At 46.2% G+C, this 23,854-nt stretch overlaps 1 protein-coding gene across 8 annotated transcripts in view; it reads left to right on the top strand.

The window, feature by feature from the left end:
• The window catches only part of LOC134204861 (zinc finger C2HC domain-containing protein 1C-like), a 183,313-nt gene extending 175,377 nt beyond the window's left edge, over positions 1-7,936 (top strand). For all 8 annotated transcript variants that reach the window (XM_062679680.1, XM_062679672.1, XM_062679674.1 and 5 more), the window contains 2 exons: positions 6,516-6,793; positions 6,873-7,936. In XM_062679680.1, the coding sequence (XP_062535664.1) occupies positions 6,516-6,793; positions 6,873-7,511 (917 nt within the window). In that variant the 3' untranslated portion in view covers positions 7,512-7,936. The remainder of the gene's footprint in view (positions 1-6,515; positions 6,794-6,872) is intronic.
• Positions 7,937-23,854: the final 15,918 nt, after the last annotated feature.

Genomic DNA, 23,854 nt, shown 5'->3' with positions numbered 1-23,854 from the left:
ATACGCATGGTCTCTAGAGACTTGTATGGACGTGATTTGCTGTTATCGGTTTTATATTGAGCGTAGCTCACCTAGAAGGCCAATTAGCCTGAAGCAAGAACAGTTTGGAGATTCAACATCAACGAAAGAGTCCAACGTTCTGGTCAGTTAATAAAGCTTGAGACCTTACGCCAACGTCGATCTTCAAAGGATGTTCGCCTTCGATATAATTGACAACCGGAAAGACTGCACAGATCTACTACGTCAGGCGAACTTCTATGTTCCAGCACGTCGTTCCCGCCAACGTCCCCTATTTTATACAAATCGGCATCGCACTGTAGTTGGACAAAATCACCCGTTAAAAATAGTTTAATTATGCTCAACGATGTTTCAATATCAGTAGAGACCGTTTTAAAAATAGCATAAGGCAATTACAATAGTTATAAGAATATGAGTCTGTGCAGCTTAAGCTGAAGACGGTGAAAATAAATAATAACATCTGGGTCGGGTATAACTAGTAAGTTGCAAAATATATGCGGAGGTCCAAGGGAGCTATATGGACATACCTAAATGCTATCAGATTTATATCGAGGTCAGTTGACCTGATAGACCAATCGATCCAAACTCCAGAACAGTTTGGAGAACATAGAACATCTGATTTGGGTATAACTGAGTTGGACAATATACACCAAGGCCGAATGGAGCTGTGTGGACAGGACTAGTTGCTGTCACATGTATACCGAGATCAGTTAACCTTGTAAACCAATTGATCCAAACTTCAGAACCAATTGATCCAAACTTCAGTATCCAAAATGTCTGGTTTGGGTATAACCGAGTATGACATCACATCTAAAACATCTGGTCTAGGTACAACTGATATGTAAAGTATACGCGGGGGCACGCAAAATCTGTATGGACATGACTGGTTGCTGTCAGATTTGAATCGACTCCAGTTGACCTGGTAAACCATTGGATCCAAACTCCAGAGCAATTTGTCTGAAGAAAGTCTGTTTTGGGTATAACTGAGTAGAACATCATACGCGTGGGCTCTAGTGATTTGTATGGACATGACTGGTTGTTGTCGGCTTTGTGTTCAGGCGTAGTTGACCTGGTAGACCAATTGATCCAAACTCCAGAACAATTTGGAGAACCTAGAACATCTGGTTTGGGTATAACTGCAATGTAAAGTATGCGCGAAGGCCCAGCTGTACGGACAAGACTGGTTGCTGTCAGATTTGTATCGAGTCCAGTTGACTTGGTAAACCATTTGATCCAATCTCCAGAACAGTTTGGAGAACCTAGAACATCTGATTTGGGCATAAGCGAGTTGCAAATCATTCGCGTGAGCTGTAGGGACTAGCATGGACATGACGGGTTTCCATTGGCATTTCGTAGATTTCTTCGTCAAACTTTGCGTATCGTCTTTCATCAGCTTACATATAGGCCTCGTAAAGGTCGCTAGGGATGTTCAGAAGAAACATATTGTTCACACATAGTATTGTCACGTGGCTTAGTCGGCTACACGTCCGCTTTATAAACGGATGGCCATGGGTTCGATTCCCACACGAACACGTATAACCGTATGATCCGTCCGCGCCTTCCGAAAGGATTAGCGGATGGTTTAAGCGCCACTCCTAATGGAGACCATCCACCTGTTCTAGGGTTGCCCGGCCTAAGACCTTTCAGGGGAAAGGGTTATTATTTTCCAATAATGGAAGGAAAGCGCGAAGATCGACAGGCTATAGGGATTCCAAAGAAAAAATACTCCCCCTCAAAACACGCTCGATCATTAAGAAGAGCAAAAACAATCTAGTTGAAGGCAGAATATCCGCTTACAGTCGCTATCATCATCGGTTGGCTATGAACAGCTCACCCCGATCAGATCTGGAAAAATTGAGAGTGTCCGTTGGTTGGATTCAGGGCCAACCTCCCCAGTAAAAGAATCCCAAAAAAAAGACTACTGAAAAACGATACCGAGTGACATGAAAACCTCCTCTACATTACCTTTTCTCGTTTCCTTTCACCAATCAAGTCGGTTTGTCTGTGGTACCCTATTGCATTTATTAGAACTCGACAATAACACAATGCTTTCAGATTTCAATTCATTGACATCGATTTATTTCGTAGGCCTACAATCATTAATTCAAAAACTCTCTCTCTCTTCTGCTCTAATTCTGTTCGCTTCTCTTTATCTTCCACTATCGTTCTATCGCAATCTAACTACCTCCTATCACGTGCTTAATTGTGCGGTGTGGGCATTCACATTATGTGATCGGCTAACAAAGAAAGAGCCTCTCACGCCACGCATCACCAACCAAAATTGGGAGCAGGCAAAACCAAACGATTCTTCACCAAGCTTGCTTGGGCGATTTAATTTGCATGCATGCGTTTGTTCTACTCACGGACCATCTGTATTATTGTTGCCGTTGTACTCCACGACGGGGACGCTGCTATCGGTCGCTTGCTGGACGATGCTGTTGACCGGTCGAAGAACGGTGCGGTGCCGCAGGCGGCCTGATGAGCGGACGACGCCTACGCACGTGCTCCACGGACGGAGATGGCGACGCTTGCCATGTGCTTACTTGACGGAGAGGGTGACGCTTACCCACGGCTCATCTAAACGATGCCGGTCTCTTACACCGCGGTCGCGGTGCGCGCTCTGCTGCGGTTCCTTCTTCTACTACGCTACGAAATTATTTCATGCGCCGACGGCGCCTCGCCAACGAGATGTGGACTTTGCTGCTGCTGCGCTCTCGGTCGTCACCGACAGCGGGAAAACGGTTGCTGTTGCTGCTGACTTGCTTTGCCTTCGCCCTGCCTGGGCGCGAAAATGTCGATCGCGGCCCCTTCCGGCAAAGTGGACCGCCGGGAAACTTTGAAGCTGCAAGGTGGGGTCAGGAGTAGTCGCTGGCTAAAACCTGTGAGGTGACGGGTCTCCGGCACACTTGCCACAACTCTGGGAAAGAAACGTGTTTCCACGCTATTACCATCACACTAAGAAGCACATTATATAGCACGTGATTTACCTGTTTTACGCTCCACACTCGCACACTACCTACTGCTAGCACGTTTGATTGATCGCACGATAGTTCGATCGACTTACTTTAGCTATGAGAGAGAAGTTTTAACTTGAATTAGTAAGTTCAAAGGGCCTCCATGTCACTATTGCTCTACCTTACAAATCACCTCACGACGCGAAACTAAATCGGACAACTCCTGCCTCTTCCACAATCCAGATCAAAGTGAACGAGTCACAGTCAAGAATCCTCAGATTAAATGTAAGATTGTCCTAATTCTTAGCCTTCGGTTTCGACCTCACGAAGTCCCTAGATCGCATTTCACCCTCCTAACGATCGAAGTGCAGGAAGCAATTAATCCATTCGGATCGCAGCCTACTTTGCCTGCCGATCTTTCCCGAAAATTATCAAAGAGGCTTTGTTGGGATTTTCCCCAGGTGGATGGTCACTACCCGACCCGTGACGTAATCACACGCGCTCGCCACATGGTAGGCACGTTGATCTAGAACGTTCTGACCGTTCTGCGAGCGTGAGAGAATAAAAGAGCTTTTGAAACGCGGTACAACGGACTGCTAATCTTTAATAAATTTGTGAAACTATTTACAAAAACTATTAATTAAACTACTTTCTATATTTCAATTATTAAATTATACAAAATATTTACAACTCTGTAACGGACCGAATGGCCGTTACACACGGAGTGCCTACTAAATAAATGAAGGAATAAAAAAAACTGTTTAAAAAAATAGTATTGTCAATACTAAACTAGTGTTATAAGACTTGTTAAACCTTTAAAGCTTAGTACTGTAGTATGTCAAGCAAATCGAAATTTACTATATTTCACAAGCCCCTCTAGAGAAAAAGTGCGCATCCTAGAAACATAACTCACCAAGACGACGCCTGCGATACAGCTGTTTGAAAAAGTTTTTATGATTTTCTAATAACGGTAGTCTGCGTTAGTTATTTTATCACGGTATTTGTAGTGTTTAACGCATTTCGGAGCGAAATTATTTCGAGCATTCGAAAGATTAGCATGAGGAAGGAAAGGAAGAAAATTTTAAAACACTTCTCAAAAGTTCTAGAGTTAATTTAATTCTTATGCACTGCGTAACCCAAGTAACATTTAAAGTTTTATAACGCTCTTGAAGACCTTAATTTACTCTTCAAGAGCGTTATAAAATCAACATAAAACAAAAATGTTACTAGGGAATGGACGTGTAATTTAGATTTCAAAATTATATTTTTGATGTTTCGTTCTATTTACAGTATTAAAAATTTACAACGTACTGATGAGCGTTTTTGAATGAATTATTTCTAGAATTTATCAGAAGTCTTTTAAATTTTCTTCCTATCCTTTACCGTGCTAATTTTTCGAATGCGCGTCATTTTGCTAGGCTAGATGTACCAGTTGTGGCTATAGCACCAGTTGTCGCACTAGTGCTTTATATGCCAAATTACCAATCAAATCACCGCAAACCAAGTTCATATCGATAAAGCATATTCATATGATACGATAAAACCTTTGATCTCCTCCAAAACAACAAAAACATAATTGTAAAAATTGATTTTGCTTATTTTTTGACGTCCTTTGCACCAGTTGTCGCACTAGTGGTCCCTATTTGGCCAATCCCATAAGAAAACAATGGGATTTGCCAAATAAGGAACCAAAATTAAGAATAGTGCCACAACTGGTGCATGCGTTCCTATTATGGATCAATCAATTTTGAGGATTAACACCAATTTTATTGTGGTTTTCAGAGCTGTTCTAAGGAACAGAAAGCAAAACCTTTCGCTTGATATATAAAGTCCACCCACATGCCTTTTACTTATTTTTTAAAAAATAGTTGTTCTTATGTATGGCGTCAATTGGTACACCCACCCTACTTCTTTTTCTTGCAAAGCCATAGTTGTTAACAAGGTTTCTGTGTTCTTACATGCCTTGTTCTGGGGTGGCATTACGCAACTCAATTCGAAACGATCTACGACTGTTAGTGATCGGCAAAAGTGCTGACAAATCGAAATGCACAATGCAGCCCTTATTTTCCGAGACTTAATTTTGAACATTAGCCATGCAGTCCGGTCCAGTCAGTGGAGACGCATGGTGATTGTTCGCCAAATACAAATCCCCAAATACAGTTGAGTGCAGGGATGGTTTTAAGGTTCCACGCGACGCGAGTTTCGCCGTCACTTTATGACTGCGATTCTGTTTCCGTTGGTATGGAAGCGTAAATGAAACAATGCATGCAGCGGCCCAGCGAAAGAGTCGCCGCGACTAGTTGTCGCCGTCACGGCGATGAAACCACTTAGATTTTGGAGAGCCTTCATTCTATTATGAACACATTAGCAGCACTCGAATCCATGAGCACAACAACCGTAGAATCAAGTTCATGCAATAACAGGCACATGAAGCCTTCATCTCGTTCTTAGAGCATTCTTATATATTTTTAAAGCAGTCGAATAAAGCAAAATTTTCATCCAATTTCAATAAAAATTTTTAGGAACATACATAGTTGAAATATTACACCAAGCTCCCAACATAGAAAAGATTCTGCCCATGATTTGTTCTAATTCTACCGTCTCGAGACATCACTGTGCAACGGCCTACTTTGGTGAATAATTGAAAAGGATTCCACTCAACGTCACTTTTCCCGGTACAGTAGTCTTCGTTCGATAAGGGAAAGTTGATTGGTATAAAATCTCCTTCTCGCTCTTCTATATACAGTCAAACCTCCATGAGTCGATATTGAAGGGACCATCGACTCATGGAAATATCGAGATGTGGAATAGAAAATCCTCGGGAAGCTGTTTGAAGGGACCATCACAGTAGCCCAGAAAATATTTTTTATTATGGCATAATTTGCTTCCATGAGTCGATATCGAGTCATAGAACATCGACTCATGGAGGTTTAACTGTAGGTCTATTTTTCTGGTGGGTACTCAGCTCGTTCACCGTCGCATGATTGGCTGTGACAATTTGCGTCAATTTTCTGATAGGCAGAACACGAGAATGATGTTGTCCGAGATTTATTGCTACTACAACGGTTGTTGAATATTAAATTTGAAAATTATGGGATCGTCTGAATTTTGTTCCGCGATTGAGATGAAATCTGCGTACTATACTATACTACTGACTAGACGTTTATGACATTTATCAATAGTGTTCCACACGTGTACACACTCAGTTTTTATTTCTGCAGCTCGGCAAAAATCCGCACAGCCGTGCGCCAGCAAAATAAATAACTGATATTCCGGCAAAAATAGCGTTTGTTAGCTGATTTTCGGCAAATTATTAGCTAATTATCAGCATTTTTGACAGAAATCTCGGCAAAAAACATGTTTGCTGGGGCACGGCTAGTTCAACATTTTGCTGAGATCCCGGTAAAAAAAATTAAGTCTGTCCATCACCATGCATTACACAAAAAGTGCATTGTAAAATTGAACACCTAGTGGGGGAAAACAGTATTGCCTGTTTCATTTAAGTACATAATTATTGAAATACCATCTACATCTGCCTTACAGATACTATTTCATTCGACGAAGACATCACTCTGACACCAACGCCCATTCCCCGCAAGCTTCCGAATGTGGGAAAACTCAATGGCCACCACCAGAACGTCAATAGTCTCAAACTGAAGCCCGTTCCAGGGAGAACACCCACAACGACCCCCACTGTAACTGCTAAAGCCAGTAGCAGTGCGACGAAGTCTGTGCCCAAAAAGTCACCGGCTATGGCGAGTTCTTCAGCACCAGCTCCAGCACAATCATCAAGCAGCCCTTCGTCAGCAAACTCCTCCAAAGTAAGTACCCCTATTGTAGCAGGCCTTGATTCCAGTCAATGTCATTTCTGATCAAATTTTTCGTATCATGCTCTCGCAGTCTTCTGCATCTCGGACCTCAACTGGCAAACCCCTTGCCAGGCCAAGTCGGAAACCATCGACCGCTTCATCAGTCGTATCAACAACATCCGCAGCCTCTAATCGATCCTTAAAAGAGGAACCCGTGCCGGATGGACTAGAGCGATGCACTATCTGTGGACGGAACTTTGCTGAAGATCGTATTGGAAAGCACCGGGAGATTTGCCAAAAAACTAAAAACAAGAAAAGGAAGGTGTTCGACACCACTAAGCACCGAGTGCTGGGAACCGAAGCGGAAAAATACGTGCTGTCCAAGAAAAAGGTTGGAGCAGGGGCGAGTAAGAAATCCATTTCCGGAATGTCAACTACTACCAAGGCAACTGGCGCAACTGCAGACAGTCGTCGTAAGAGCGACTGGCGCCGCAAGCACGAGGAATTCATCCAGGCCATCCGTGCGGCCAAGGAAATGCAAGCCCACTTGGCCAAGGGCGGAAAGCTTTCAGATTTGCCACCGCCACCGCCATCGGAGAACCCGGACTACATCCAGTGTCCGCACTGTTCGCGCCGTTTCAATCAGACCGCTGCTGAACGACACATTCCGAAGTGCGCCACCATGCTGCACAACAAGCCGAAGCCGACCGCGAAAGCGAAGCGATTCTAACCGCGTACTGACGCACTCATCAGTCAGCATCCATTTGTTATGTAACGCTGAACATACGAATTTCCAACTCCTTTCCCCCTGAATACTTTTTTATGTGAAATTTATATTTCCTTCTAATGAGCCATTACGTTCCTGTGAACCTCTTTCCAATTCTTTGGTTTTATGTAACTCATGGATGGCGCCTCAGCAAAATCCACGTAACTCCTCCACATAAGATGTATATCTAATAGCAAATATTATTTGTATTTTTAACATTTTTCTGCTGTGACACGAATGCCTGTATATATTTAATAATCATCTCATTGAGAAAATAATGCGAAAAATCAAGTCTTGTATTAATAAGTATTATTAACAGCTCCTATATTTCGAACGAAGCCGAAAAGCGAAAGGCTGATTGATAATAAAGCTACAATTGAAAGAATAAAACACCAACAGGCCTATTAAACAAACTTATTGAGAAAATTCCTTCCCCTCGGATATGTTACCTTGCCGCGGTGGGTCGGCTTACGCCATTAGCACTGATATGGCAACCAAAGACATATCCTGTCGTGGTGGTATCACATGTTGACTATTTTTGTTCGGTGCCGCGTTACATATCTGGCATTGACGCACCAATTTACGGCATATGCATGTAATCCAACGGACATCGTGTCTTGGAGCCTTGAATGGTAGTGCAGTCAGGCAGAGGCCTTTTTCATCAGTGATAATGATGTGAGTTCTCTTCTTTTCGGCAATACTTTTCTGATGCGTTCCCTGTTACGATGAGTCGTAGCCACGCTTATACTTAGCTAGCTAGGCATTTATTGAAAAACAACGTATTCAAGACATTCGTACGGGATCGACTCTTGGATTCAATGAGTATAAGTTTTTTCAAAACTAGGAACGTGGTGCCAGTTTTATTTTGTTATGCCTCACTTCGAAGAGCAATAATAAAAAATACCACACATTATAATGATGGTATATGAACAATCTTATGACGGCTTCATTCTCGATAATTTTTACTAATAGTAGGGAATAGGCGTGATGAAGCTTTACTTTGCCACCGAAAAGTGAATCCTATAGCTGACTCATAGCTGATCATTAGTACATTATAGATATTGACAGTTTAGAAACTTAGAACATAATAATAGTCTTAGACTACCTTGACAAAGGAATAACACTAAAATAGACCAAATGCACGAACAGTTTCCACTTTTTACAAGACGTAACTTACATTGTGTTTGGTAGTATTGAAACGGAACAAAAACCATGAAGAACCAATAACTTAGGTAAACAAAGTAATTCGAGGAACCCATACCTTCTGACCATAAAGACAAAAATTACATCGTACACATCAATTTATATAATTAAGAATGAGATAATGGGAGAGAATATCTATTGAAGTTGTAAATAAAATGTCTTTTGAGCCAGTTCAACAGTGTCTTAATGGACGACATGATCCTTGTACGGCTGGAAAGCTGCTTCAAAAGTTATTAGCTTGTCATTTTTATAAATCAGAATTGAACACTTTCTTATATCTGATAAAAACTTCCGTCTCAGTTTCTACGATGAAGCATTGGGCAGCATGTTCCATGTGAGTCGGATAAACTGCTTCGGTTGATTTTGAACGCGTACAATGACAATAGACGTCTAAATAGCATAAAAACTGGCTAAATAATGTGACTCTGACAAGAAAATGACAAAAATGACTTTAAACGATTACGATGTTAGTTAGCATGAGACCTCTCTTACTATCTATGAACGTAATACCCTCTGATTCAGTTGCAACAGCGTCTTCTTGGACGACATGTTCCGTGTACGGCTGGCAAACTGCTTCGAACGGAATTATGCAACGGTATCATCACAGGCCTGGTGCAGAGGTTTCTACTCTATTCAGAGTCCCGCCAGTAAACCTTCACAAAAAAAAAAAAAATTGTAAGAATAAAACACCAACAGGCCTATTAAACAAACTTATTGAGAAAATTATTCCATGATGTTGAAGGGGGACTAAAAATTGTATATAAATCCTTATTTTGTGAATGAGTGTTTGTGGTATTTCTCGGTGTTGCACTACACAATCACAATTTTTAGAAGGACGGAAAGAGACAGATAATACACCGCCGTTGGTAAATCAATCAGAAAACTTCTTGAGCCTTAACATTACCAAATCCATTTACTGATTTTTCTCTACTTGGATGAATCTTAGTTCGTTGTTAACCCTTTCCAGCCCATGGCTTTTTCAAGGATTTTAATAGGAAGGAATCATCTTTGAGAAAAATGGTAGATGCATTGAAGTCACCAATTATGAAAAATTTGGATTTGTTGCGAGTTAGAATTTGAAGATCAGCTCTCAACAAATTCCTTTGCTGCCCATTGCACTAGAAAGACAGGTAGGCGTAATCAAAGAAGATTGTCCAATATTTGTTTCAACAGAAACACCCAAGGTTTCGAAAACTTTGGTTTCAAACGAAGAATATAATTTATGTTTGATACGTCTATTAATGACAATGACGATCCCGCCACAAGCGCTGCCAAGACGATCATTTTGAAAAATATAGTAATTTGGATCTCTTTTAATGTAGAGTCCAGGTTTTAAATATGTTTCAGTTATAATGGCAAAGTGCACATTATGAACTAATAGGAACACGAGAAATCATTTACCCACTATATTACACTTTTTGTATTAAATTTTGTCTTTCTTAATTTTTTTCCTAAAATTAGGGAAACGGTTCGGTACTTTATCCCATAGCTCCTATTTCCATCTAATCAAAAACAAAGCAATAAAAAGGAATTTGGTTTGTTTCTTATTTTTGTGATTTTTTTTTCACTAGTAAACACGCGTGTTAGCAAAAAGAAGCGTCGAGATTTGTGCGGTGTTTCTTTGTTTTGCGATGAGATGAATATATGTTCAGTGAGATGGAAAACGGAACAGTTCCCGCATTTTTTCTTAGCATTCTAATTCACCAAACCGGCTTTAGACAGGGTACTTTGACTATTTTTTTGTTAATTTCACTTGTTCAGAATTGGAAAAGTTTCTTTCCTATGAGTGACTTAAAATTACATTTCCAAATTCCACATTGTTTTAATATCGAACATGCGTATTTTTTTGTTCCTTCGTGTTTTGACCGCGTCCCTTTGAAGGGGCACGGCAAATGCTGGGTAAAGCGTACTGTAGAGTTAATGAGCGACATGGAGAATAGAATTGTTGAACTAAATTTAATTGTTTTTTAAATTTATTTAACAACGAAAGAAAATTATAATTTGGTTTCTTGGTCACTCTATTGCATGCACTGCCGTTCTACGCATTATTATTATTATTTATTCAGACTAAGGCCGAAGTGGCCTATGCGGTATATAAGAGTCTTCTCCATTCGGCTCGGTCCATGGCTACACGTCACCAACCACGCAGTCTACGGAGGGTCCGCAAGTCATCTTCCACCTGATCGATCCACCTTGCCCGCTGCGCACCTCGCCTTCTTGTGCCCGTCGGATCGTTGTCGAGAACCATTTTCACCGGGTTACTGTCCGACATTCTGGCTACGTGCCCGGCCCACCGCAGTCGTCCGATTTTCGCGGTGTGAACGATGGATGGTTCTCCCAGCAGTTCATGCAACTCGTGGTTCATTCGCCTCCTCCACGTACCGTCCGCCATCTGCACCCCACCATAGATGGTACGCAGCACTTTCCTTTCAAAAACTCCCAGTGCGCGTTGATCCTCCACGAGCATCGTCCAGGTCTCGTGTCCGTAGAGGACTACCGGTCTAATGAGCGTTTTGTAGATTGTCAGTTTGGTACGGCGGCGAACTCTATTCGATCGGAGCGTCTCGCGGAGTCCAAAGTACGTACGATTTCCAGCCACTATGCGCCTCCGAATTTGTCTGCTGGTGTCATTTTCGGCAGTCACCAGTGAGCCCAAGTACACAAATTCTTCTACCACCTCGATTTCGTCACCACCGATGCAAACTCGCGGTGGGTGGCTCACATTGTCTTCTCTTGAACCTCTTCCTATCATGTACTTCGTCTTCGACGTGTTGATGGCTAGTCCGATCCGCTTAGCTTCCCTCTTCAGTCTGATGTAGGCTTCCTCCATCTTCTCAAAGTTACGTGCCATAATATCTATGTCGTCGGCGAAACCAAATAGCTGGACGGACTTATTGAAAATTGTACCACTCGTGTTAATCCCTGCTCTTCGTATTACCCCTTCCAAAGCGATGTTGAATAGCAGACACGAAAGACCATCACCTTGCCGTAACCCTCTGCGGGTTTCGAAGGGGCTCGAGAATGCCCCTGAAACTCGAACTACGCACATCACCCGATCCAACGTCGCTTTGATCAACCGTGTCAGTTTATCCGGAAAACCGTGTTCGTGCATTAGCTGCCATAGCTGGTCCCGATCGATTGTATCATATGCGGCTTTGAAGTCGATGAATAGATGATGTGTGGGCACGTTGTATTCGCGGCATTTCTGCAGTACTTGGCGAATGGCGAACACCTGGTCCGTGGTGGAGCGTTCGCCCATAAAACCCGCCTGGTACTGCCCCACGAACTCCCTTGCAGTTGGTGCTAGTCGACGGCATAAAATTTGGGAGAGTACCTTGTAGGCGGCGTTCAGCAATGTGATTGCGCGGTAGTTGTTACAATCCAGCTTATCGCCCTTTTTGTAGATGGGACACACGACACCTTCCATCCACTCCTGCGGCAAAACTTCCTCCTCCCAAATCTTGGTAATGACCCAGTGCAGCGCTCTAGCCAGTGCCTCACCACCGTGTTTAAATAGCTCTCCTGGTAGTTGGTCAACCCCAGGGGCTTTGTTGTTCTTCAGCCGGCCAATCTTCTCCTGGATTTCCTGGAGATTCGGAGCCGGTAAGATTATGTCCTGCGCGCGTTCTCCCAGGTCCATCACCATACCGCCATCTTCGTCTGCCACATCGCCATTCAGGTGTTCTTCGTAGTGCTGCCGCCACCTTTGGATCACCTCACGCTCGTTCGTAAGAAGGTTCCCGTTTATGTCCTTACACATATCAGGCTGTGGCACGTGGTTCTTACGTGAACGGTTTAACTTCTCATAGAACTTTCGTGTGTTATTAGCGCGGTACAGTTGCTCCGTCTCTTCACGGTCTCGATCTTCCTGCTGGCGCTTTTTCCTCCGGAAAATCGAGTTTTGTCTGTTCCGCGCCCGTTTATATCGTGCCTCGTTCGCCCTCGTGCGGTGTTGCAGCAATCTCGCCCATGCTGCATTCTTCTCTTCCACTAACTGCTCACATTCGCCTAGTTGCTCTTCCATTGGAAGTGCCACTTCCAGCTGCTGCGCGTATCCTTGGGCTAGTCTACCGTCTTGTAGCCGCCCAATGTTAAGCCGCGGCGTCCGACTTCGACGCGTGTTGTACACCGTCAAGAGTTTTGAGCGCAGGCATACTGCAACGAGGTAGTGGTCGGATTCAATATTCGCACTGCGGTAAGTGCGGACGTTCGTGATGTCGGAGAAGAATTTACCGTCGATTAGAACGTGGTCGATTTGGTTTTCCGTTTCTTGGTTAGGTGATCTCCATGTGGCCTTGTGGATATTTTTGCGGGGAAAGAAGGTGCTTCGGACTACCATTCCGCGGGAGGCTGCGAAGTTTATGCATCGTTGGCCGTTGTCATTCGATACGGTGTGCAGACTATCCGGTCCGATGACCGGTCTATACATTTCCTCCCTTCCTACCTGTGCGTTCATGTCACCGATGACGATTTTGACGTCCCGCAGTGGGCATCCATCGTATGTCTGCTCCAGCTGTGCGTAGAACGCTTCTTTCTCGACGTCGGGTCTCCCTTCGGGTGGGCAGTGCACGTTGATGATGCTATAGTTGAAGAAACGGCCTTTAATCCTCAGCTTGCACATCCTTGCGTTGATTGGCTGCCACTCAATCACGCGTTGGCGCATCTTACCCAGCACTATGAAGCCGGTTCCCAGCTCGTTGGTGGTGCCACAGCTTTGGTAGAAGGTAGCCGCTCGATGCCCGCTTTTCCACACTTTCTGTCCTGTCCAGCAAATCTCCTGCAGCGCCACGACGTCGAAGTTGCGGGGATGTAATTCATCGTAGATCATCCTGTCGCAACCTGCGAAACCTAGCGACTTGCAATTCCATGTTCCAAGCTTCCAATCGTGATCCTGTATTCGTCGCCTAGGTCTTTGCCGATTATATCGAGTCGCATTATCTCTTATATTGTTCGTAATGATTGGTTTTCTAGGCGGCTTATTGGGCCTGCGCAAACCTCCTGTCTCGTCGGAGGGCCGCCGTGTCAGGGCTGTTCAGCGTCCCACCTAACACCAGGACTTGGGCTTGTGCGCTTTGAGCGGCACACGGTCGCTTTGGTGGGGCCTACTTGCGGATACATGCAGCTTTTTATAGAGGTTTAACAGGGCCCACTGTCAAACCCCACCACATCCTAGGCAAGCCCCACAACTCGCAGATGGCCTGGGGAGGGATCGTCAAGCCCTTGGACATAGTCCCTGCTGCCCGTTCTACGCATGCTTGTACCAAATTCAAAAAACGACAAATGAGAAAATGGCATTTTAAATTGAACACTAATTTTCATTGCTGGCGTATAACCATAATGCAATATAAGATTATTACATCACAGAACCATTCAGAAGCCTTAATTTTATTGTAATCATTCTTATTTTCCACTCACAATTAGAATTTGCGACAACGATCATGAAAATAGTTTGGCGGGACAGTTATGCCGAGAAATAGAGCACTTGTTTTATGGTTTCTACGCATATTAGCCCCGTTCAATGCATGATTTCGTGAATGACTACTGCGATTGACTTACGTCTCCACATGCATTATCTATGGAAGTGAACCTGCCACGTGGTTGAAGTGATTATGTCGCTTAGAATGAGTATTGTACAAATTGCCCCCATTAAATCAGTGCAACAGGCTAAGATTGCAAGATCTAAACAGAAAATGCTATTTCAATGCGTGTTGCTTCATAAAATAACAGAAACCGCCATAACGATGAATTAAATCACCGCGTGACAATTATGCGTAGAAATTAAGCAATGGGACCAATTGACTTGATGTTGTTCGAAATCTGTTAGAGTTTTCTAAAAGTATACATCAAAATAGACTGCTCTGTGGTGAAAAGTCAAAATCAACAAAAACTAACATGGGACAACTATGCGTAGAAGGGCTGTGCAGTTCTGCTGAAAACTAAAAAAAACAACAAACAAAAACAAGAAGAAAAATAATTTGTTTCCATTTGCTGTTTCCCCTCCGTTGATGCTGATTGGTCAATCGTGTCAGCCCGCAACTATATAAAGCGAGCCGTTCCGTTGTCAAGCTCATTCATCAGTCTAAAGCGAATGACAAAGCATCGCAGGAAGCGGAACCCCCGAAGGAAGGAAAACGTACACATTCGACCCCTGTTCGTGTGTTGACATTGGAGGTCTGGCAGTAGCGCGGGAACGAAAAGCGGCTGCCTTGCTGAAGTCGAGCCCGAGAGGATAGCGACGTTGAGCGGCCATACACGTCCAACCCCTGCTTGTGTGTTGGCATTGGAGGACTAGCAGTATCGTGGGAGCAAAAAGCGGAGACGAGCCCGAGACGGCAGTGGCGTTGGGGGTGATTGTCATTGTGTCGCATTCGTTGAAGTGAGGCAGCGGCAGCTTCGTTATACCAGCCCGACGGTCTTCTGTCAAGCTTCAGCGCGCGGCGGCGGCGTTACCGCTGGGAAAAAAGCATCGAAACAACGGCCCTTATTAGGGCCACCGAGGAAACGGCTTTACGTTCTGTCTGCTGGCAGCAACAAAAAACAACAAAGGCCCTTTGTTAGGGCCACTGAGAGGAAACGAGCACAGAGGCAACAGCAACATGCTGACATCCGACTACGACACGTATTATTGGTACTTCGCGTATCTGAAGAAATAAAAAAGACCCCATTTTGCGGTCCTTAGCCTATTACACAGCAATTCCTATCTCTACCTCCTCGTGGCGCTGGCTGGGATGGGTTAGGGACAAAAGGTCGAAAGACAAAAGGTCGAAAGGACAAAAGGTCGAAAGACAAAACGTCGAAAGACAAAAGGTCGAAGGGACAAAAGGTCGAAAAGGACAAAAGGTCGAAAGGGACAAAAGGTCGAAAGGACAAAACGTCGAACGGGACAAAACGTCGAATGGGACAAAACGTCGAATGGGACAAAAGGTCGAAAGAAACAAAAAAACAAGAAGGCGAAAGGGACAAAAGGTCGAAATAGAAAGAGAAACTGAAACGGAGAGAATCAATCTCGCATCAGAGTTGGCCTATACAGTTGGCAAAAACTCTGCTTTTTTATTTTCACAATGTTTAACAATTAAATGAAATTCATTCAGTAAGTACAATTAATAGATGGATGTTTTAGTTTTCTAAATGTCACTTTGTTTCGTCAAAATGGCGCACGCCGCACATCAAATACACCGGCGTGTATTACACGCAGATGTATATTAAATACACTTGTCTGCGTGCACTGTTTTAACCGATTTAAATGACATTTAGAAAACGTAGATATCCATCTATTATTTTCACTCATTGAATGGATTTTATTTATTTGTTAAAAATAGTGAAAAATAAAAGGGCAATTTTTTGCCAACTGTATAGAACAACTCTGTCTCGATCTATACAAGTTTTATTCATTTCCAAATTCAACAATCTATTTTATCTCTAACAGAACTATTTAGATATTCATAATATTGTTTCATAGTAATAACTCCTTCTTTGAAAATTGCTCATTCTTCAACTTTGATTAATGAGATAAGTGTGTTATTTCTGCTTGAAGTTAAATGCATTTCACAAATTCCTTTGGTATACACAAAACTTGTTATTAACTTGTTCTTGATCAACCATTTATCACTTTCGACCTTTTGTCCTTTTCGACCTTTTGTCCTTTTCGACCTTCTGTCCTTTTCGACCTTTTGTCCCATTCGACCTTCTATACCTTTCGACCTTTTGTCCTTTCGACCTTTCGACGTTTAGTCCTTTCGACCTTTTGTCTTTTCGACCTTTTGTCTTTCGACCTTTTGTCTTTCGACCTTTTGTCCTTTCGACCTTTTGTCTTTCGACCTTTTGTCATAGATTCGGCTGGGATACGAGCAACCTTAGGGAAGATCGGGTAACCAACCCCGGTGGGAACTATGGTCGTATGCTGACAGGAAGGGGGGGTTTGCTCCTCTCCGGAGGTGCAAATCTGATCGAGCGTCTGTTCTCCATGTTAGGGGCGACTGATCATCGTCCGAGTGCCAGCGAGGGACTCTACACTTAACTGAGCACATCAAGCTGCATCGTGTCATCATCGAGAAGGCAGCCCCTTCAACGCGATGTTAGGTAGCGCAACCCTGGTAAGGTAGTCTACCGAAGATTCCACAGTTACCAAGAAAAGCAAAAGTAGTGCAAACGGATTGATTCAACGGCAACAGACCCGGCTACGAATAAAGGATAACGACTGGAAAGTTGGATCTTGGAACGTAAGAACTTTGAATGAACCAGCACGTGTTGGGCTCCTGGCTCGTGAGCTGCAGAAGGTCGGCGTGAGTGTGGCAGCAATCCAGGGAATACGGTGGGCCAGAACTGGAGAACGTGATTTCCGGCGATGGATCCCATAGCGAACACTTCATGCAAGTACCACATCTACTATAGCGGCAGTGACAGAGCAGAACGAGGAGTTGGCTTCATAGTGATCGGGAAACAGATGAAGGGTGTTATCCGGTGGGAGCCGCTAAGCGATCGCATTTGCGTGTTGAGAATGAAGGGCAAATTCTTCAACTATAGCCTGATCAGCATCTATTCCCCAACGCACGATAAGCCTGATGATGTGAAGGATGAGTTCTATGAGAGCCTTGATAAGGCCTACGGAGAGTTCCCAACACACGATGTAAAGATTGTCATCGAATATCCGCAAACACACCTGACAACATCTGAGTGGAGACACTTGCTCACAGATAGACCACGTGCTGGTGGGCTGCGAAATGGTGAGTTGACATCTAGGAAGGAGCGACCTACACAGCTCTGGGCACTGTTGTCCTTCTGACATCAGCTAGAGTGAGTGGGTGCGATCAAGGGGACCATCGTCCCTAACCCCTAATCCCAAGGCGTTAAGCGACCCGTGCAGAGGGGATGCAAGGCCAGGGGGGTGAAATAATGAGCTGGGCCTTTAACAGAGCTTTTGGGGTACCTGGGCACCCTCCACAGTAATTGTCCCTTACCGCGTCATGCTGGACTCTGGCGTGGTGGACCTCTTTTCCCGAGCAACTCGTGGGACCAAAATGGAAAACCAAGTCATTCTTCAATTAGTGGTAGTAGTGTAGGTGACAACCCCTTCGCAAGAGGTATGGATTGTTCAGGTCGCCTAGGAGGCCAGAGGCAATAGGCGGCAGCTCAGTGCGCAGCGCCAGCGTGGGTCACTTAACCTTCTCCCAGGCTACGCCGGTAGAGGTTATACACGGCCCATGGCTTGTGAAGGCGATGAACCGCAAACACGATGGGCGTTCGGCCTTCGAGGTGGCGACGGAACAGCTGGACGCCATCATCGACTTTGCGTCATCGAAGCATAATATCAGTAAGGACCTCAAGAGGAGCTTGGTGAAACTTCGAAAGTCGATGCTGGACGCCAAGCTGGAGAGGGCGGTCGGGACGGCCAAGTGTAAACCCGTGAAATCGGTGGAGTCGAGGTCTACCCAGACTGAGGCCCAAGGATTCGTGGACTCGGGCAAGGTCGAATCGACCGAGGGCGTACCAGCGAAGACGGCGGTGCCAAAGTCTACCCAGACTGAGGCTAAAATATTTGTGGGCACGTCGGGGGTGACTGCTCCAACGGAGCAGACACAAAAACGGGGGAGACAGTCTCCAGGGGATGAGCTCCCTGGGGGCCGCTCCAAAACGCGGAGGGTTACTACCCCGAACAAGGGTAGTTGGGCTGGGAAGCTGAACCCCGGCCAGGTACCTCCAAAACCGGGGGAGGAAGGACCTGGAAAGGTCCGTCTACCCAGGAAAGACGGTGGTAAGGGGTTATGGCAGGCTGAGAGCTTTCAGCCGCACCAGACCAGGGAAATAGCCACCTGGACCCTGGTCAAGAACAAGAGGAAACCGAAGACGTCAAGGGCCGAAAAGAAGGCCCAGGCGAATGAGGGTAGCAAGAAGTCTAGGGTAGGCGCCAATCGCTCCAGGGGCGATGCCCTAGTCCTCAAAACGGACGAGGCTAAGTACTCGGACGTCTTTAAGGCGATGAAGAGTGACGTCAAGCTCGGTGAACTCGGCGCCGACGTACGTCGAATAAGACGTACCCGGATGGGCGAGATGATCCTCGAGCTGAAGCGGGGCGTCTCGCAAAAGGGCGCCGCCTACAAGAAGTTGGCGGAGGAAGTCCTAGGCGAGACGGTCAAGGTGAGGACACTCACGACGGAGGTAAATCTAAGGGTTAAAGACCTGGACGAGATCACCGAAGTCGAAGAGCTCGTCACGGCACTGTGGCGACAGTGTGAAGTGGAGACGCCCACCGCAGCCGTTCGGCTACGGAAAGGTCCGGCAGGGACGCAGGTAGCATTGGTTCGGCTATCTGCAGCGGACGCCTCCAAGGTAGTCGGTGTGCCCTGTGGGCATATACGAGCAACCCGAAGTTTGCTTCAAGTGCCTGGAACCGGGGCACAAGCAATGGGACTGCAAAGGCCCTGACAGAAGCAATCTCTGCCGACGCTGCGGATTGGAGGGACATAAGGCACAATGCTGGCACGGCAAATGCTGGGTAAAGCGTACCATTGGTACTTCGCGTACCTGAAGGAATAAAATAGACCCATCTCGCGGTCCTTAGCCTCTTACCCAGCAACTCCTATCCCTACCTCCCCGCGGTGCTGGCCGGGATACGAGCAACCTTAGGGAAGATCGGGTAACCAACCCCGGTGGGAACTATGGTCGTATGCTGACAGGGAAGGGGGGGTTTGCTCCTCTCCGGAGGTGCGAATCTTATTGAGCGTCTGTTCTCCATGTCAGGATCGGCTCACAACAGCGTCTGTTCTCCATGTTAGGGGCGGCTGATCATCGTCCGAGTGCCAGCGAGGGACTCCAAGTGAAACTGTGCACCATGGTCCACCGGAAATAAGGAGGAATGGTCCTCCGGAAATTTAGGGGTTTGGTGTCAGGCCCTGCAAGCCAGCCTTTAAAAAATCATAAGCAACGAACAATCAACAAGAGAGTACGGACCGGAACCATCGGCGAAGACCACTGCGACGAAAAGGGACTAGCGATTGGAAACTCGGTTCGTGGAACTGCAAATCTCTCAACTTCATCGGGAGCACACGCATACTCGCCGATGTGCTCAAAGACCGTGGATTCGGCATCGTAGCGCTGCAGGAGGTTTGTTGGAAGGGATCAATGGTGCGAACGTTTAGAGGTAATCATACCATCTACCAGAGCTGCGGCAACACACACGAGCTGGGAACAGCTTTCATAGTGATGGGCGATATGCAAAGGCGCGTGATCGGGTGGTGGCCGATCAATGAAAGAATGTGCAGGTTGAGGATCAAAGTCCGGTTCTTCAACTTCAGCATAATCAACGTCCATAGCCCACACTCCGGAAGCACTTATGATGATAAGGACGCATGCCCAAGCCACGACGTCAAAATCATCATAGGAGATTTTAACGCTCAGGTTGGCCAAGAGGAGGAGTTTAGACCGACCATTGGAAAGCTCAGCGCTCACCAGCTGACGAACGAAAACGGCCTACGACCAATTGATTTCGCCGCCTCCAAGAATATGGCCATTCGCAGCACCTATTTCCAACACAGCCTCCCGTATCGGTACACCTGGAGATCACCACTGCAGACAGAATCACAAATCGACCATGTTCTGATTGATGGACGGCACTTCTCCGACATTATCGACGTCAGGACATATCGTGGCGCTAACATCGACTCGGACCACTATCTGGTGATGGTTAAACTGCGCCCAAAACTATCCGTCATCAACAATGTTCGGTACCGACGACCGCCGCGGTACGACCTAGAGCGACTGAAGCAACCTGATGTCGCCACTGCATACGCGCAGCATCTCGAGGCAGCGTTGCCGGAAGAGGGTGAGCTCGATGGGGCCCCTCTTGAGGACTGCTGGAGTACAGTTAAAGCAGCCATTAACGACGCAGCGGAGAACAACGTCGGGTATATGGGTCGAAGTCGACGGAACGATTGGTTCGACGAAGAGTGCAGACAGATTCTGGAGGAGAAGGACGCAGCGCGGGCGGTCGCGCTGCAGCAAGGTACCCGGCAGAACGGGGAACGTTATAGACGGAAGCGGAGACAGCAGACCCGCCTTTTTCAGGAGAAGAAACGCCGCCTGGAAGAAGCGGAGTGCGAGGAGATGGAACAGCTGTGCCGTTCTCAAGATACACGCAAGTTCTATCAGAAGCTCAACGCATCCCGCAAAGGCTTCGTGCCGCGAGCCGAAATGTGCCGGGATAAGGATGGGAGCATCCTGACGGACGAACGTGTGGTGATCGAAAGGTGGAAGCAGCACTACGAGGAACATCTGAATGGCGCTGAGAGTACAGGCAGTGAAAGTCAAGGCAGCGGAGGAGATGACTACGTCAGTTCAGCGGACGATGGAAGCCAACCAGCACCCAGCTTGAGGGAAGTTAAGAATGCCATTCAACAGCTAAAGACCAATAAAGCAGCTGGTAAGGATGGTATCGGAGCTGAGCTCATCAAGATGGGCCCGGAAAAGCTGGCCACTTGCCTGCACAAACTGATAGTCAGAATCTGGGAAACCGAACAGCTACCAGAGGAGTGGAAGGAAGGGGTTATATGCCCCATCTACAAGAAAGGCGACAAACTGGAGTGAGAGAACTTTCGAGCGATCACCATCCTTAATGCCGCCTACAAAGTGATATCCCAGATCATCTTCCGTCGTCTGTCACCATTAGTGAACGAGTTCGTGGGAAGTTATCAAGCCGGCTTCGTTGACGGCCGCTCGACAACGGACCAGATCTTTACTGTACGGCAAATCCTTCAAAAATGCCGTGAATACCAGGTCCCAACGCACCATCTGTTCGTTGATTTCAAGGCGGCATACGACAGTATAGACCGCGTAGAGCTATGGAAAATTATGGACGAGAACAGCTTCCCTGGGAAGCTTACCAGACTGATCAAAGCAACGGTGGATGGTGTGCAAAACTGTGTGAAGATTTCGGGCGAACACTCCAGTTCGTTCGAATCGCGCCGGGGACTAAGACAAGGTGATGGACTTTCGTGCCTGTTGTTCAACATTGCGCTAGAAGGTGTCATGCGGAGAGCCGGGTGTAACAGCCGGGGTACGATTTTCAACAGATCCAGCCAATTTATTTGCTTCGCGGATGACATGGACATTGTCGGCCGAACATTTGCAAAGGTGGCAGAACTGTACACCCGCCTGAAACGTGAAGCAACAAAAGTTGGACTGGTGGTGAATGCGTCAAAGACAAAGTACATGCTTGTGGGCGGAACCGAGCGCGACAGGGCCCGCCTGGGAAGCAGTGTTACGATAGACGGGGATATCTTCGAGGTGGTCGAGGAATTCGTCTACCTCGGATCCTTGCTAACGGCTGACAACAACGTTAGTCGTGAAATACGAAGGCGAATCATCTGTGGAAGTCGGGCCTACTACGGGCTCCAGAAGAAACTGCGGTCGAAAAAGATTCGCCACCGCACCAAATGTGTCATGTACAAGACGTTAATAAGACCGGTAGTCCTCTACGGACATGAAACATGGACAATGCTCGAGGAGGACTTGCAAGCACTCGGAGTATTCGAGAGACGGGTACTTAGGACCATCTTTGGCGGTGTGCAAGAAGACGGTGTGGGGCGGCGAAGAATGAACCATGAGCTCGCCCAACTCTACGGCGAACCCAGTATCCAGAAGGTAGCTAAAGCCGGAAGGGTACGATGGGCAGGACATGTTGCAAGAATACCGGACAGCAACCCTGCAAAGATGGTGTTCGCTTCCGATCCGGCAGGTACGAGACGGCGTGGAGCGCAGCGAGCGAGATGGGCAGACCAGGTGCAGAACGACTTGGCGAGCGTGGGGCGTATCCGAGGATGGAGAGATGCGGCCTCGAACCGTGCATTGTGGCGTCAAATTGTTGATTCAGTGTTATCTGTTTAGATGTTAACTAAATAAATGAAATGAAGGCACAATGCTGCACGAACCCTCCCAATTGTTTGATTTGTTCCAGCAAAGCTGTGAACAGCAAGCACCCCATGGGGGGTTCAATGTGCCCGGCGTTTAAGCGTGCTGCAAAATCACAGTGCAGATAACGCAGCTGGCTTGCTCGTCCTCGTCCGAGTGCTTGGTGTGCGCAGGTTTAGAGGAAACGGCGGAACACGTGTTGTTCGTGTGCCCACGTTTTCGCACAATGCGTGACCACATGCTTGCCACATGTGGTCTGGACACTACCCCGGACAACCTAATTCGGAGGACGTGTAAAGATGAAGTTGGCTGGAACGCCGTTTTATCGGCTATCGCCAAATCGGAGTTACACAGAAGGTGGCGCTTGGAATCAAGGATGGCTAGTTCAGGCGCAAAAAAGTCGACCCTTCCCACCTTCCAAGGACATAGGGCGTGGTAAGGCCACCTGGAAAGCCGGCAATGCGCTGGCACGATACCATGGTGTTCTTCTAAAAAAGCGAGTCACGATGTTCGGTGCTGCAAGGACACGCAGCTAACCTCGAGGACGCGTCGTGCACTAGCCCCCCTTTGAAGCATTATATTCTGGTTGTAAGGAAGGGACTATGGGCTTAGTGGCAATGGAAATGGTTTAGCGGGTCGGGGATGTAGTCCTGCCTCCCTCGTTTGCTGTTGGAGGTGGTCCCTAACCCCGCACTTCCTGGGCAACCCAGGATGTCTGTTGAGATTCCCCCTCCATTGCTTAGGAAGAAAAAAAAAAGAACACGTGCTGGTCGACGGACGACATTTTTCGGATGTCATAGATGTAAGGTCCTTCAGAGGTCCAAACATTGACTTGGATCACTACCTTGAAGTTGCAAAAATTCGGACGCGACTTTCCAGCGTCACGAATTCACGAAACAACAGAACGATGCGTTTCAATATCCAACGATTGTCAGTTGAAGGATTTGCTGAACAGTAGTGTAGAGTGGGGCAAGAGTGCGCGTGGGGTAAGAGTACGTTTTCGTTTTTTTTAAGTAATAAAAATAGATAAACTGGCAGCACTGTATCAGTTTGACAGGTATTCTGGCCAACTATTATCATGTGTAATTATGAACGAAGAGTTGACAGCCAGAGCTCCTACGCGTCGGACGCATTTTCATTCGTTTCTTTGTTTCACGAGAGAACTACATATATTTTTGAGTAATCTGTGACAATGGCGACAA

This window comes from Armigeres subalbatus, unplaced genomic scaffold (genome assembly GCF_024139115.2).
Source record: "Armigeres subalbatus isolate Guangzhou_Male unplaced genomic scaffold, GZ_Asu_2 Contig937, whole genome shotgun sequence".
In the NCBI taxonomy this organism is placed as follows: Eukaryota; Metazoa; Arthropoda; class Insecta; order Diptera; family Culicidae; genus Armigeres; species Armigeres subalbatus.
Note: the sequence above shows the minus strand (reverse complement) of the source record. Positions and strands in the feature narration are given on the sequence as shown.